Here is a 16,980-nt window from a genome sequence, read left to right as displayed (position 1 = left end):
CTTTTGGGTCCGAAACGTCCTTCCCCACAGTGAGAACTTGGAAAAATGCGGGTTTAATAACCCATTGTGGTCAAAGGGCTGACTTCCCCAGGTGGCTGTGGGGATGGTGGGGGAAGGACTAGATGTTAACTTCTGGGAACAGCAGATGCTTTTTCTGCAGCCCCCCACAGTAAATGGGTTTGGACTGAAACACCTCTCTGCCCCTGATGCACCTTTACAAACCCCATCCTGTGCTGACCACATCCTCTCTCTGGACAGCCGATCACGACAAGGCTGAAGTGATGGCGAGTGAGATAACCATCCTTTTGAGTCTGGTAGAAATGTCACCGAAATGTCACCAATGAACGTAGCCTCTTTTGCTTTGGCTCTGACCCTCCTTTGCACTGAAGGCCGTTGGCACCCTGTAGCAAGGGCCCATCCCAGGGTTGGTCATGATGCCCTTGGTGGCTACTCAACCCTTGTCAACTTGGCTTCTTTTGGGCGATCTCCCCTTCACTTGCCCACCACGCCTGGATGGTGTTATCCAAAAAGGGAGGCTGCCACAGGGCTTCCCAAGCCCAGTCTCACCCTCAAGACCACACATCTTCATGGTCATTGCCTTAAGGGTGGATGACACGGGCTCCCTCCTCCCTGGTACCCACTCCCATGCCTGCCAACATGTTCCCTTCCTGGGCTATGGGCTCCCAGCCCCAGTCCTCACCCCTCTTGGGCTACGGGCTCCTTGGCTCCCTGGGTCACTGACAATGACCCTCTGTCTTTGGCCCCTGGCCCCACTCCTGAGCCAGTTGAGATCTCTGGTTTCCCAGGCCCTGGCAGTGGTCCCTGACCTTTAAGCCCATCTCTGGGCTCCGGTCCTGCTCCTGGGCCAGTTAAGATCTCCAGGCTCCCAGACCTTGGACAACTTTCATGGCTTCAGATCTCTGGCTGCCCCTCTCCAGGCTATGGGCTCACCTGCCCTTGTTCTTAGGCCTACCCCTTCCAAGACCTGCTTTGCCCCTCGTGGGTGCAGGACTCCTTTGGCCCCATTCTCAGCCCTCTCCATGGCTCAAACTCTCTCCCTCCATCACATGCACCTGCTGTAACAGACCCTGCCCAGCTTGACTCCCTGATGTATTTCCCCACTCTTAACCCCCCCCCCCCGGATATATCATGGCACGTGGCAGCATACAATTCATTCGGACCTTGATTACAGAAAAGTATGACAAAGGCCATAAGAGCCCATGGACAGAGAAGAGGAAGCATTAACTTCCTATTGCATATTCCAGAGAGAGCACTTGACTGGTGTTATCAGAGTCATGGGGCAAAAACAGAAGTGAGCAAGCTTGGAAAAACATAGCATATACCGGGAAGATAGAGCTCCATCTATCATACCTTCCCTGGGCTTCAGACTGGCCCAAGACGATACCTGTTCTTAACGATGGTGTTAGATGAGCCCCATAGGAACGGGGCATGTTTGACTTTCTGTACCAGGGCTCTTGCCCTGCTTCGCCATATACCCCCATGCAGCCTCAGCATGTGCAAGGGAGCAGTGTTGGCTCTAAAGGAGTATCCCCTGGCAGGTATTTAATTTTTATTTCAAGGGAGTTCCCCAGAAGCAGAGAGCAGTTGTGCCAACCCTGCAGCGCTAGAAATTGGCACAAGCAGCAAGGGGGAGGTCCAACTTTGATAGAGGAAATCTTAAGGTGTAGGGCAGGATTGGGCAAAATATGGCCCGTGGGCCCAGGTGGTTTCATCCAGCCAATGAATTGTACCCTGCCCAGCCCCCACACTTTGCTCCCAACCTCCTGTGCCAGAGGGCCATGGCCAGCAAACCAGCTTCTGGGGGGGCTGCTGCAGCTGCAGGGGGGACCTGCTTGGCTTCCCCAGCCTCCAGCAGCTCCTCCTGCGTCCTGCAGCAGCACTCGCCCTGGGTACCATGTAGGGAAGCCATGGCTGGGCTTGAACATGGAGCTGGGGCTGACAGAAACATGGACATTGTGCCCAGTGGGCCATGGGAGCACTGAGCTGGGGTGGGCAGGGTGTGGGTGGGGTTTGTGGGGTGTGCATGCCACCCATGGCACATAGCCCCTGGCACAGGTAGACCCTCAGTAGGGCTGTGCAAAGCTTTGGATCATGATTCAGATTCGGAGATGATTCAGAGGCCAAACCTAAAGATCTGAATCGAATTGTGGGAAGCTTTAGGCTTTCCGATTCTATTTGGAAAAGATTTTGGAGATTTGGCCATAGGGGGTATGGCAGGAAGCCATCTTTGTTTCTCCCAAAAATCTCTGTGCTATGAGAATGTGATTAGGATGGGCCCAGCAGAGGAGACACATCCTTACCCTATCCCTTTAGGTAACCTGAGCTGGACACATCCCTGAGGGAGGGGGAAACCTGCTCCCTCTGCCTACATGACTGGTATCAGCTACCTGGGTGAGGGGCATTGACCTGGTGGGCTAGAGTCTGCCCGGCAACTAGTGATGTATTTCAAATTGGTTGGCCGATAGCCAACAGGTGCTGGCCTCCACTGGACCAGGTGAACAAGGTCAAAGGGGCTATATAAGTCAAGACTGCCCAGGAGGAGGGGGCAGCAGCCATGTGGGGGACTCAGACTCAGAGAGGAGCTTTGCCATCTGAAACCAGCTCTCTCCCCCATAACTTATGAGCTGGGAATGGCCTGCCTCCAGAGGGGATCTCCAACAGCCTCTGGATGATGCTTGTGAGAAAGCTACTCGAGATCTGGTTAGATATCTAGGTGGCAGTAACTCAGATGCGTGATCAAAAGGCTACCGCAGCCAGACTGTTTTGCTCAATGGGATTTCTATGATATTGCTCAATCTTGTACCCTGTTTTCTCCCTACCCCTGTAATCAATACAGCTCTCCTTTGTGACCGGTGTAGGAGACTTATTGCAGGGTGGGTCTAAATTATGCCTAGGAGGCCCCTTAGGTCTGTGGACTAAGAGGGACTTTCCTTTTTGGCCCCCGACTTGGGGAAGTGCCCCAAGTGCCTGTACTGGGCCGAGTACCCATTGGACTATTAGGCCTGTGTTCCCCCGAGGACACAGGGCCAAGAGAGTCCCTTCTCAGGGTGGTGGCAGCTCACGTTACCCCCAGGCTAGTGAGCGTGCTCTAGGAAGGGGTCAGCCAGACGCGAGGTGCCCCAGGGAGGCACTCGGAGCCCGGAAGGTAGTCAGGCGCAGGGAGGTGGGTGGCTCAATGCAGGAGTGCCCCCTACTGGCCCGTCCCAGGGGAACCAATGAAATATCTGTAACTTTGTTGTCATAGTGGGGAATCAATGAAATATCTTGTCTTATGGATGATTCAGATGAAAATTGCAGGGGTGGTAGCCTCTGCTGAGAGCATGACGTGTGCCAAGTTTCAAGGTGATAGATGCAGGGGTTTCTGGGAAACCACCCCTCAAAATCCTGAAAGCAAAACTGGTGTCACGTGTGTGTGTGTTAAGCCACTGGAGAGTGAAAACTGTAGGGGTGGTAGGACTATGGATTGTCCGTGCCTGGTCTGAGGGCCCCTTTGAGTCACCCCAGAAGCAGAAACATGCTTCCCATTGGAAGCAAGTTCTTGTCTCTGGAAACCCAGAGAACAATATTTGCTGGACACTTGCACCTCCCTGCTCCCAAGCTTTGCATGCTCATGGGCCAGACACTTAGGGTTGGGCCTTGGGAGGTATTTATTAGGACTGTGTGAAATTTCGCTACCAGTTTTGTTTCGAGGCTGTTTCAGCCTGTCTCGAGGTCAAAAACAGCAACATTGAAATGAAACAGATATGGTTGAAACAGCCTTGAAACGAAAAGAGGCAAGTCGAAAAGTGTTGTCCTTTTGACATATTGCCCATAGGCTATAATGGGGAAGGTCAAAACAGCCTATAACTTTCTCATTTCTAGCTAGATTTAGATAAAACTTGCAGAAATGGTAGCCCCTTCTCAGGGAATAAAGTGTGCCAAGTTTAAAGAATATAGATGTAGGGGGTTCAGAGAAACTGCACCCCAAAATCTTGAGAGCCAAACTTGTGTCATGTGTATGTGTTAAGCCACAGCAGGGTCAAAGCAACAGGAATGCTAGCCCCTGCTGAGGCCACAAAGCATGCTAAGTTTCAAGGAGATCGGTGCAGGGGTTTGGGGGAACCTGCACCTCAAGCTGCGGACAAGCAAAACTCATGACGTGGGTGACACCGTGTGTGTTAAGGAGCAGCAGGGTGAAGGCTGCAGGGATGGTGGCCCCTGCTGTGGCCAAGACGCCTGCCAGCTGTGGAGGAGATCAGTGCAGGGCTTCTGGGGCCCTGCACTTCTAGCTGCTGACAGACAAAACTCATGCTATGAGTGCTCGTGCAACTGACTGTCTCTGTCTTGGGGCAGTCGATTGTCTGTATTGATTATTTCCTCTCCGTAGTCTGTAGTTTTGTAGGTGTTCATCCACGCTGGTTAACTCATTATGTAGTAGCTAGGTACTGTGTATTGACCTGGTCCCTGAGTGAATCATGATTTATTGGTAGCTGGTTCCACAGTAGCTTAGCAGCCAGGCCTGCAGTAGTCAACCTGTCCCTCTCCAGTGTCCCAAGATAAACACAGTTGTGCAAGCACCCATGTCACAATGCCTGCTGGTCCCCCCTGACTAGTTTGTAACAGGCCACTAGCTCCCCCCTCAGCCTTCTCTTGTAGAGGCTGAACAGGTTCAGGTCCCGTAGCCTCTCCTCGTCGGGCCTGCCCTGCTGTCCCCTGATCATGCGAGTGGCCTCCTCTGGACCCTCTCCATGCTGTCCACATCCCTCCTGAAGTGCGGCGCCCAGAACTGGACGCAGTACTCCAGCTGCGGCCTGACCAGTGCCACATAGAGGGGGAGGATCACCTCCCTGGACCTGCTCGAGATTCATCTGTGGATGCATGACAAGGTGCGGTTGGCCTTCCTGACTGCCTCCCCACACTGCCGGCCCATGTTCATCTTGGCATCAGTGATGAATCCAAGATCCTTTTCTGCCTCTGCACTGACAAGTTGTGGGACTATCTGATGTCCTCATAGTCACGTGGCGTGGACCATCAGTCTCTGTAGGCCGCCTGCGGCTGGCGGCTGGCAGTGAATGTGGACCCTGCACCCCTGATGGGGTGCGGGGATGGATCCGATGTTAAAAACACCCCCAAAGGGGTGGGTCCCACTGGTTGCCGCTGTCGCTGTTGCGTTTGCTGCTGGGGCAAGGGACAATCAGCACCAGAAGACATCAATTAAAACAGTCCAGGTCAGGATAACGCATTGGTGTCCGGCGCTTGATGTTGTTGGCGGTTGTCTAAAAGGCTAAAAGCTTAAAAGCGTAAAAAGCTAAAAGCCTAAAACTGCAATGGGGCCACCACTGGGTAGGGCAACCAGCACCTTAAAAACACCAATCAATTACGGGGGACAACAAAAGAGAAAACAGGGTGTGCCCGTGCGAGTCATAGTGTCAAAACCAGTGCTCCCCGGGGGGACACCGAGCAGAGCACCCTGGACAGCGCCCACTGGCTCGCAAATCGACGGAGCTCACCACCGGCTACTGCCCAGTGGTACTCCGCCCGGAGACGCGCGCAAAGGACACCGAGGAAAAGTGCCCCGAGGTCTCCAGGAGCCTTCCCGGCCACAGCCTCCTTCCTGGACCACCAAATGACAAGCTTGGCCAGCGCCAGGAGGAGGTGGACCAGAAGGTCCCAGGCCTTGGTGGGGCGACGGATGGGGTTGTGTAAACTGAAAGGTCAGGGGAGCGGGCAGAATTTGTGGGAGGGGACAAATCTATGACTATTCACGATACTGTGGTGGGAGGAAGTGAGAATTACAAGCACACAGCACGGAGCACGCAGCAATGGAGCTGTGCCGGCATTTCTGGTTTGGCTTTCTATTATGCATAGCAGGTAAGCATGGAGCTCAAGGGGATGGGAGAGGTTTTTCTTTTCAGTGTATTTTACATGGTTAATTGGCACTGATCTGGGCTGGACAACCCTGGGCAGACAGCTCAGTGTTGCCTGTATTGGATGACAAACCTCCCTTCCAGCAAGTACTTCACCTCTCCACGGAGCGGGTTTGGACTACAATGTCAATTGGCCCCACTAAGCCAAATGCATGAAATTTTGTTTGGGATGAAACAATCCCATGCACTGGGACAGGCTGGGGGCAAACTGGCTGGGTAACAACTCTGCAGAAAGGGGTCTGGGGTTGACAGTGGACAAGAAGCTGAATAGGAGCCAGCAGTGTGCCCTTGTTGCAAAGAAGACTGTGTCCTAGGCTGCATTGGTAGGAGCGTTGCCAGCAGATAAAGGGAAGTGATTCTCCCCTCTATTAGCACTGGGAAGGCAACATCTAGAGTCCCGTGTCCAGTTTTGGGCCTCCACTGCAGAAAGGATGTGGACACTTTGGAGAGGCTCCAGCAGAGGGTAAGGAACATAGTTAGTGGGGCTGACGCACATGTCTTGTGAGGAGAGGCTGAGAGAACTGGGTTTAATTAGTCTGGAGAAGAGGAGACTGAGGGGGGATTTCACAGCAGCCTTCAACTCCCTGCAGGACGGTTACAAAGAGGATGGAGCTGGAGTGATCTCAGTGGGGGCAGATGACAGAACAAGGAGCAATGGGCTCAAATTGCAGCAAGGAAAATTGAGGTTGGATATTAGGAAAAACTCTCACTAAGAGGATGGTGAAGCACTGGAACAGGCTACCTAGCGAGGTGGTAGCGTCCCCATCCTTGGAGGTTTTTAAGGCCCAGATAGACATATCCTTAACCAGGATTATGTAGTTGGGGCTGGGAAGGGGCATAAAGTGGTTGTGAATAAATCTGGCTGGAAATTAGCAGGGGGTTTCTCCGAGAGGAGCAGGGTTCTGGAACAGGCACATGGGCAAAAATCCAACCTGCTTTTTAATTTGGAGTTTGCCAGGGGTGTGGATTGTGCAAGGCTACAGCCAATGCCAGGACCTAGCCCAACCCTAGATTATTAATGAGAGGCATCAACTATATCCTGTGGCAGCGGATGATTGATTTTTGATTACTATGATTGACTGAGTTCATTATACAGACTGCTGTTTAAGCCATTAGGTAATTTATGCAGCATCATCCTAACAAAACTTTTGGAAATATATCCCTTGTACACCAGGCTGCTCTGATCACCTTGTGCCTAAAATATTCAGCTATTACAGAATCTGTGATCTGGGAATCTGCAGCATTGTTGGCCCTGCATCATGGACCAGGAATTGAGACAAATAGGTCACTAGATCAGGCAGGGAATTCAGTGGCAAAGCTGGCTTATGTATATGTATATGTGTGTGTATGTATGTATATGTGTGTGTATACACACACACACACACACACACACACACACACATATGTAAGCCAGGTTTTATATTTATTTAAAATATCTAGATAGATATAAATCAATATAATCAATAGATCTATCTATCTATCTATCTATCTAATTGTTTCCAGACGTATCTGGCTGATGAGTTTTGACCATGGGAGGGGGTGGGGGAGATATTTTAGCTTTTTTAGCTTTCTGCAAGAGGGGACAAGGTTTAGGGTTTTCCCCGTTGAATTATACTGGACGGCGTGGCTGTCACAGAAACAATGAGTTTGCCGTTGTAGGGACTGCAGCTGTCTGGATATCTTCAAATGTTGCAGGTTTCAGAGCAGAGGAAGGCTAGTATATGCGTCTGTATGCTGCCACATTTGAAGAACATTTTCACAAAAAATTCTCAGGGGAAGAACCGTGTATTAAAATAGCAACTTGTTCTTTCTGCGGAAACCCTGCCACAGCCTGTGCTCTGCCACAGCACTTATCGCAGATTGACCAGCAGGCCTGAGCCACTGCCTGTGCAGCCAGTCCAGTGGAGAGGCTGTCCCTGACACCAGAGGAAGGGGGATTGGGTCTGCAGAAGGCACAGATATTATATAGTTGTCCAGTTGTACAGTGTATATATAGTTGTCCAGTTGTGTGGTGTACATGTAGTTGTACAGTTATATATTGTATACTTTCTCCCGCCTGAGCCCTTTGCTGACCCAGTCAGTCCCTAAAGGGGCACCCAGCCCTGCTGCCTGGCCAGATCTGTCCTATGACCTGGGCTGTCCATGGGCCAGTGCCCTCCTCCAAATCATTCTGGCTCCATCTTCCTAACCATACCTGGTATGGTATTAATGCTCCCATCCAAATTGTGGCCCCATGTCATACAGCCCCATGGCAGCTACTGGGGTCTATGGGAACTGAGGGGCCTTAACTGCTGCCTTAAGGGATGGAGATCCCTGAAGCCATGGACAGGCTCAGCAATGATACTATTTGAAAGCAGAGAGGGACTCAGCAGTGGTTCCAGCTGGATGCAGCCCGGGGGGTGAGCGTAGCTCCGCCTGAGTCATGGATGAGGCTGTGGGTGCAACCCCCGATGGAAGCTTTGTGCAGTTCCAGAAAGTCCGATAGAAAAGGAAGAACTGTCGTCATAGCTGAAGAGGAAAGAAAACCATCGTAGTCAGGGCACGCACCCTGCCTTTCTTTTTCCTAAGAGGCTGATGCTGATGTTCTTCGGGACGCAACACTGACTGTTCACCACCCTTAGTGGTGACCACTGCTCCTTACACCCGCAAGTTATTTCTCACCTGAACAAAATTTTCCACCCCGCTTTGGGTTGTCATTCATAGGTATGAAGTGTGAAACAGGCATAACACGTGGGGGAGGGGGGCAAGTGTCAGCAGAGTAACGCTGGTGAATAAGGCATGCTAGCACATTGCCGTCACACAAACCCCAATGCCCGCAGGTATTTGGGCACCTAAACGTGTCTGAGGACAAAGGGTTGTGCTTCATCCAAGGTGGAAGTCAGGGCAGGATCAAAGCTTCCATCTCTTCCCTCTGACTCCAGTCACATCATCGTTAACATCCACTTGCCCTTAATTTGCTCCAAATGCTAGTTCAGAGGCCCTGCCATTACATGGGGAATCACTGCACCACGACATCACATCAGGGCTTGATGACATCAGCACCAACTGATGCCTCCTGTGATGGTTGAAGGCATTTATCTGCATCCCACAAGCACTAGTACTCTGCTCAGATCTCACAAAGACAACATCTACCCTGAAGACTTTAGGCTCCAAGCAGACCAGGCAAAGGAGAGTTGGTACCCAAGGGATGGAGACAAAGCCATTGCTCCAGCATTTATCGGCAAGGATGTTTCTAGGGTCTTCTTATACCTCTACAACTCTCTGGCCCGTGCACTCATGCTTTGTAGAGAAAATAGCCAGAGCAAGGACTTAGCTGTGGCCTCTATTACCCTGGGTTTTCTCACCAGGACCACTTCTCTGGTATTTCTCCCGGGGAGGTCTCTCAGCTGTTTCAGCAGAAATGCTGAGGATTAGTTCCTGTTCCTGCTTCTCTGCAGAGAAGTTGCTCTACTCCCCTTAACAAAATAGATGCAAAGCAGGAAGGTTTCAGGCTACCTGTCAGTCTTGGTGTGAAACAGGGGAAAACCAGGCTCTGACTTCCCACCCTCTTATTTTCATATCCCTCCCTGCAAGATGCAGGGTCTAAGTTAATCTGAGATCTGATCTGAATGATCGCTCCTGCTGTGAATAACCATCAAACTCCTAAGTGCAGGTAGGGAACGAGAAGGTGAGATGGATGCAGAAGGGAGAGGGCAAGGCATGAAATAACTCTGCCTCTGATCTTAGCAAACCATTCAGGATCAGGACCATTGCACTGACATAACCAGCTGGATGGATGCTGATACTTTTATTCATAAAGCATCTTACTATGAGAATACCCCTGTGACCAGATGCTGGGAGCAATTGCTGCTGTTAACAACCATCTGTTTGCAGCTTGCAGAACTGTAGAAGCTACAAGCAGCTAGAGAAGAAAAGGGTTCAGTTTCATATTTCCAGTTAGGCAGGGTTTATGACCTACATGATAAAAGCACAGATCAAACATATTTGTCTTCGCTGAGAAGCAGACTGTGGGTTTTCTTGTTAGTCACTCCCATGAAAGGTTATAATCTGCAGTTTCTCATCAAAACGTGCAGAGACCACAGGAAGTTTTGGACTCTTGAGTATCTCCTGTGCAGCTCTGAAGACAATTTAAGAGCTTTGCAAGGCCAACTGTGTTGCTACGTGTGTGTTGAGAACAGAGGCAACGGGTCATTCATCCTCACATCTGGACAACTTCATGGGGATTCATCTGGAGCAGGGGCAGGGGCTGATCCCAGATTTTAAAGCAGTCAGAGTGAGGGGAGGATAAAACTGCCCAGGGCAGTGGGGGATCAGCCATGCCAGAGCCTTGCACTACCCTCCGTCCTTGACATGCCTCCTCACCTCCCCTGACCCACCTCCAGCCCTGGCTTGTCCCACCTCTCCCACTGCTGGTGCAGCAAGGATGACAGCCATCTGCAACTTGGTACCAGCAGGGATTTGCCCAATTCAGGGGGGCTTCTCCAAGGGGCTTCTGTGGTTCCCATGTGCACAGCACAGAAGTGAACTTGGCAGACTGGGGAATCTAGCCCAGTTCCTGGCAGTGCCCAGGCTTTTACCATGCCCCAGGGATCCACAATCCCCTCCCAGGTCATCTGGAGTGCCCGAGGCTCCAGGCTTCTTGCTCTAATTGCAAAATGCCCGTTCCCATCTGGCAATATTCTCTATCCCATCCACAAGAGCACAATACAACTGCAAACTTCCCCTTTGCCTGAAGAAGGGTGTTTGTACCTGAAAGCTTGCAAAGAACAATTTTTCCAAATGTGTAGTTGGACCAATACAAGACATCACATTTCTCCAAAGGACCTTGTCTGCCTATGTTCCCATCTGAGCGCTTCGTTAGACCTTTATATATTCACCATCTGTTTCCAGATGCAATGTGAGGTGTGTCCCTGCTCGCCTACGAAGCCCTAAGCCACCAGGACAGCAGAAAATGTGCCCCAGGCTCTAAAGAGGTGTTGAGGAAGAGGGAAGCTTTTGGGGAGACAGGGGCATGGAGGGAAAGAGGTAATAGTGCATTAGGAGAGTACCTGCTCCATCTGTCCATCCGCCCTCGTTCCAGTTTGAAGGGCTGGGTCCAACTAAGTAACCCATAATGCCAGATTCTAGCATCACTTGGCAAATATTCAAGCTGCTGCTCTGACACTTCGAAGCTGCTCCCCTAAACACCCACAAACGCACCCTTTCACATCCCTCCTTGCTGCCTGCCTCCAGCCTGATGCCAGTAAAACTCTCAGGCTGCTGACATCCCGTCACGGCTGCCCACACCACTGATCAAGGTCTTGCTGCCGCCTTGTGCTGCCCTGTCTCCTTGCCTCTTGTCTTGTACTTGGATTGCAAAAGCTCTGGGGCAGGGCTCTAGCAGACCGGGGGCCACAATGCTTGGCATTGCAATAATAGAAGTTAATAACCAATCCTACATTGCATCACATGTAGCACAGTAAGGAGTTGTATGTGCATGGAAGGAGGTCAGAGAGGATGCTCTGTTGCGAGCAGAAGGAATAAAATGTTGCTCATGGTCTCTGGGGCAGGTTTCACTGGGTTTGGGTTGAGGAAATGCTTTTGTCTGTGATGGGGTTGACCTCAGTCATCCTAAATGCTACTTTGTTCCTTTTCAAGGTGCAGGATGGTGGGGAGCAGGTTCAAAGGCAGCCCCAGCAGAGCTGGTGCGGACCTCAGGGGACGAGGTCACGTTTGCTCTCGAGATCCCGGCGGGGGAGATGCTGGATAACGTTGGCTGGACGATTGGCACAAAGAGTCTAGCAATTGTGGAAGCAGGAGCCCCCCCGAGAGTGGTTGTGTCACAGAGGCGCTACAGGGGCCGCCTGCGTGTCCCCACCGACGGCCTCTCGCTGCTCATCGCGGCCCTCAGCCCGGAGGACGCGGGGTCCTACACAGCTATCATCCACACGGATAAAAGCCAGTTCACCCGGATCTTCACACTGCGGGTCTACGGTGAGTGCTGGTTTTTGTTCCTTTGTTTGCTTTTTTATCTCTCCCAAAGGTAACCTGGCAGTGTCAGAGTGAAACGGTCTTTGCCGGCGGAGTCTCCGTGTCTCTCTCCCCTAGGGCTGAAATGCAGCAGCCTAGTTATGCTACCTGTCTGGGCGGGCCCAGGGATGGGGGATACCCCGGCAGGGATGTGAACCCCGCTCCGCGGAGGGGCAGGACGAGCTCGTGCTTGTGCCCGCTCCGGGAGCGGTCTCTGCCGCACGCACCTCAGCCGCGCGGGGCACCGGGCAGACCCGGGCTCTGAGCCTTGCAGCCGCGGCCGGAGTGAACACGCGGTGTGCAGTGCCCTTGTCACCTCCGATCCAAGGGCTCCCGAGCATGGATATCTCTGAGCAAGGAGCCCCGCACAGAAATCTCAGTCCTCAGGGGCATCTCACGCCGGACACATCCCTGCGGGGGTCTTGCACCCCCAGGGGCTCCCACAGGGCCCATCCGGCATCGCCGGGGGGCTGAGAGGCCTTGCTCCTGTCTGCTCTGTCGCCTGGTGCTCTCGGGGACGCTGCTCTCCCGGGAGTGACTCAGGGAGATGCTTGCAGGATGGCAGGGTGCTGTTTTCTTCAATTCACACCTGTATCCTCCCATTTCGGTTCCTTCCCTCTCCCTGCAGAGCGGCTGCCCCAGCCCAGGATTCGCTGCGATGCCCAGAGCTGTGCGAATGGGCTCTGTAACACCACCCTCAGCTGCACCATCCCCAGCGGAGGCAGCAACGTGACCTACAGCTGGAGCCCCCCACAGCCCTCCAGTACGACCCCTCAAGGATCCACCGCGGTCATCCCTCACCCAGACCCTCTGATAAACGTCACGTGCACAGCGCACAACCCCGTCAGCAACAACTCCACGACGGCCTCGGTTAAGGCCCTTTGTGCAGGTATATCAGACTTCTTTTTTCTTTTTTAAAGTGCAGGACATCCACAGAAGCACCCACAAAGTCAAAAGCCCAATCTCCAAGCTGCCATGCTCAGATCTTCCCAGACAATAGCAGAGTCAGGCCCATAATAACATCAGTTATCACTAAGGAGGCAATGGAAATGTTTCCCTAAGAGCTCACTATTATCCTAAGAAGCTAACTTGGTAGCAGCTTCTTTAACAGGGACTAAACAAGCAGACAGACTTCTTTACACCTTGAGGAAGCAGGAGGTTCAATGTATGCCCATGATTCAAATGTTCAGGCCTCAGGATTTGATTGGACCCAGGGGCCAAGGCTGGACTTGCAGAGAAGCAGCTGGAGCTCAAGTCTGGCCCTTCCTCATTCTGACTGGGTTGCAAAGGTCGTGTTTCTCAAGGTGTCTGGCACCGCTGGCCTGGAGTTTTCAATCAAAATCAACCTGGCCAAAAATGCAGTTTCTGCAAAATTGAAGGTTTATGATAGATCTGGGGGTTTTCTGTGATGATTCATTTTTTATTGGGGGAAACCCAGATGGGGTGTTAAATCAGCCTGATATCAAAGTGCAACTGGGCACTATGATATCTTGTGAGGTCACAGCTGGAAAGCTTCATATGACCTGTTCTCTTGTATGACCTGGATCACTTCTCCTATAACGCACTGCTGATGGACCCGACTGATGCATTATGGGAGTAACACAGCTGGGGTGCATCATAGCAAGTGACCTTCAAATAGGGAGCTGACTTCACTGTGAGTACAGAGGGCTTGAGGCCCTGGGACTGCAACCCCCGGGGGCATTTCAGCACCCATGGGCAGATGCAATTTAGTGTCCAAGGCACCACAATTCGTGCTTCAGGGCAAGTCAGGAGATTCCCTTTGGATCCAAAAAACATCAACACTGCTCCATCACAGAATGCAACTTTCTTTGGGTGCCGCGAGGTTTGGGCATGGCGTCCTTTCATCCAGCTGTGGGATGAAAGCAAACAGATTTCCTGCCTGAGGGGCATTCTTCTCTTTGCTGGCTATTAACACTTCAAGCATTTCCAGAACCAGGCATTGCATGGCTCTCCTCCCTCCTCTGCCTCCGCCCAGAGCATGTAAATCAATTAACCCAAGCTTTGGCCCACAGAATCTACCATCATGCAGAAAAACCTCGGTCTTGGGTTTGGAGGGGCTGTAAGCTGGCTTGGTTCATCCTTTTGGCGCTACAGATTGGACCCGGGGCCGTTTATGCAAGACTGGAAAGCAGACAGCCCTCTGTGCCCTACCCAAAGCTCGCAGTGAGAGTGGGTAGCAAAAGCACCAGGGTGCATACCTCTGCTGGGGCACAGATGGGCGGGTGGAAATGCAGATGGACACAGTAGCATAGGGAAAGCTTTGCTCATACCCTGGCCCAGGCTGAGACCTGTGTGCCAATCACATGGGGGTAACTGCAATGGAGACTGTTTGCAAATGAAGCAAAGAGTCACCAAGGCCGGAGATGGAGGCTCCAGCAAGAGGAGATGGTGCCTGGCAGTGCTCTCTCCCCACCGCAGGAGGAAGAGCCAGCCACAGGCTTCCCCTCCTTTACTCAGAACCAGGGGGGAACAAACTGACTGCCATCAGTTCTCTTCCTCTGCCTGTTTCTCTATTTTGGTGTGGAAGTGTGGGTGGGGGAGTCACATGGACCCATTTAGGGAACAGCCTCCTTGCAGAAACACTCACGCCATTATCCCTGTTCTTTCCCCATGTCTCCCTTTACCATACGAACGACAGAAAATTCCACGAGCTCCACACAAACTACTGGTGAGCTACCATCTCATTTGCTTTCAATTGTCTCTTGCTCTCTCAATGGTCCGGATCCAAGTATTATCAACTCTCATAATATCAGCACACTATGTAGAGTGCCACCCGCAGCCCAAGCCCTCGACAGCCTGGACTTAAGCAAGAACCCCACCTGAAATCAGCTCCCAGCCCCTGGGGCTGTGGATAAAAGCTTACAAACGTGACCATTAAAGAGCTTAAGACTCTGATGGCAGAAGAAAATAGACCCTTCTTATTCACACCACATGGTACCTGGATATTTGGGTTGGTAATACAAAAGGGCCTAATTCTGGCACGCATAAAATAGCTTCACTGACTTTAGTGCTGACTGTCCTGATTTCCAACAGCTGGGGATGAAATCAAGTACAAAGGAAGAAAACCCTTTGATCCACTAGAAAATATAATGGCTAAGACAGAAACCTTGTTATATAAAGGGAAAAATGATTCCAGCTATTGGCGTGATCCACTACAGAGCCAGAGCACTGAAAGGCCTGGGAGTAGCATAAAGTATAGGGACATGATCCTGGGGGGGGATGACCTGCATTGCTGCACTGACTCCTTGCTCATGTCTGCGAAGCTCAGAACGAAGTACCCCCAGCGCTGTGTGCTTTCCCCATCACTGCTCACCCTAAGCCCACTAACACCTGCATGACACCAGTATGTTCAAACATGCATTGGCCCCAACAGTCAGAGGTTCAAATTATGGCGTTAAACTTGTTCATGCAATAAAGGCACTTTTGGTTGGCTCTTACTTGGCAGGGGAAACACCATGTATCTGGGTCAAGAAGGCAGTTTTCCTTAAGCGTTCCCAGGGATAACTGTTCATCTGGCATAGTTTAGTACCCACCGAGGTGTTGGGGCTTAATGCCCACTTTATGGAAATGGGAGGCTCCTCCCTAGCTTGCTCCTTCAGCCATATGGCTGAGGGCAGGTGAAACTTGGGGGCATCTGAACCCCAAGCCTCCAGGCTTGGGCCTGCACATAGGATGCCTGCCAAAAGGCATTAGAAATATCTGAAGCCCCTGCTGGGGGGTGGAGGATGTTTGCTGGTTGTAGGGCCACTTATGGTTCTGAACTGACCCAAAGGTTTGGACTTTATTTGGCTGATTTGGCTTGGAACAGGAAACATTTCTTTAAAAAAAAAAGTTTGTGCAATAAAGGCGAGCTTTCCCTTCAGCTAACCATGCCCTGTCCACTAACGATGGAAGTGCACATGGCATTTGTAGACCTCTCCAGCCCCGTGACTCAGCCACCGGCCGCTTGGGTCTCTGTAGGCAGGGGAAGGGATTCTGCAGGTTACTGATGGCTCCCGGGGACAGGGTGTCGAAAGCCAGCTTGCAGCCCCACCGCTATCCTGCTTGGGGGCTGGGGAATGTGCTTTTCTGCTGCAGATCAGGACCATTTTCTTCTGTGTCGCTGAACTACGGGTTTTCTGTTTTAAGAGAGTTCGTCTTCCATCGCTGGCACTGCCTGGTTTTCAATCTTTCCAATTGCTGCTGTCATCCTAGTGATCGGCGGTCTCATATGGTACAGGAGGAAGAAGAAAGGTAAGGAACTACCCAGGTGCGGTGCAGGTGGTTAGCACAAGTGCCCATGACTGCGCAGACTTGTTAACAAAGGGCAAGCCCTTGCCCCTGGGGCCTTGCTGGGCTGCCTTGTCACTGCAAAGGCCCAGTGCTCCAGCAGGGCTTGTGACCAAGCAATGCCGCTGCTATGCTTGCAAAGGGCAGCAGCATCCTACGTGGCCCCCCTCCACTCACCAGCTGCAGACAAGACATTTCAGCCAGAGCCCCAACCCCGCTGCCCCTTTGCTCCCATGTGGGGAGGCTCGTTCTGCTGGCCCTAGAGCGAAGCACGGGGATGAAGGAACTGTTTGCATCTCCTTTAGGACCAGAAGCAAAAGGCCCAGGACACCAAGAGCCAGGCTAGTAAGTCCTGGGCTGGGCTTTGCAATCCCAGAAGAGACTGCTGCTGATCTCCAGCGCCTTTCAGCATTGGTCTAAGTTATCCTTGAGCAGAATAGCTGCAGCTGGGCCTCTTCCACTTCCCTTATTGCCACCCACATCTTCCCCTTTAGCTCAAGATTGGGGGGGGGAGGGGAGGGGAGGGTGACTAGGCAAGGGGTAGTGCAGGGTGGAATTGAAGATGGTCCCGAATATCTGACCCTGAAGAAAGGTGGCTTTGCTTTGGGCTGTCTGTGCTCTAACTAACCTCTGCCTTTTCTTTCCATCTAGCTGAATGTCTGACCTTGGAAGCGGGGAATGAAAAAGGTAAGATTATATCCCTCTTCCCCTTGCCCCGCCCAAAACCCTCTCCATGGACCCTTCTCCTCCCCAA

The 16,980-nt window shown here is 51.9% G+C and overlaps 1 protein-coding gene across 4 annotated transcripts in view; it reads left to right on the top strand.

Annotated features, from left to right (window-relative positions):
* The first annotated feature begins 5,765 nt into the window (after window positions 1–5,765).
* The window catches only part of LOC109324751 (T-lymphocyte surface antigen Ly-9-like), an 18,688-nt gene continuing 7,473 nt past the window's right edge, over window positions 5,766–16,980 (top strand). For 2 of the 4 annotated variants that reach the window (XM_019556782.1, XM_019556780.1), the window contains exons 1-6: window positions 5,767–5,871; window positions 11,565–11,900; window positions 12,565–12,825; window positions 14,596–14,625; window positions 16,086–16,190; window positions 16,878–16,913. In XM_019556782.1, coding sequence (XP_019412327.1) covers window positions 5,823–5,871; window positions 11,565–11,900; window positions 12,565–12,825; window positions 14,596–14,625; window positions 16,086–16,190; window positions 16,878–16,913 — 817 coding nt within the window. In that variant the 5' untranslated portion in view covers window positions 5,767–5,822. Of the gene's footprint in view, window positions 5,872–11,564; window positions 11,901–12,564; window positions 12,826–14,595; window positions 14,626–16,085; window positions 16,191–16,877; window positions 16,914–16,980 lie in introns of all 4 variants that reach the window. The other 2 variants (XM_019556783.1, XM_019556781.1) reach the window with 2 other exon arrangements.

This window comes from Crocodylus porosus, unplaced genomic scaffold, assembly GCF_001723895.1.
Source record: "Crocodylus porosus isolate Cpor-Errol unplaced genomic scaffold, CroPor_comp1, whole genome shotgun sequence".
Taxonomy (NCBI): Eukaryota; Metazoa; Chordata; order Crocodylia; family Crocodylidae; genus Crocodylus; species Crocodylus porosus.
Note: the sequence above shows the minus strand (reverse complement) of the source record. Positions and strands in the feature narration are given on the sequence as shown.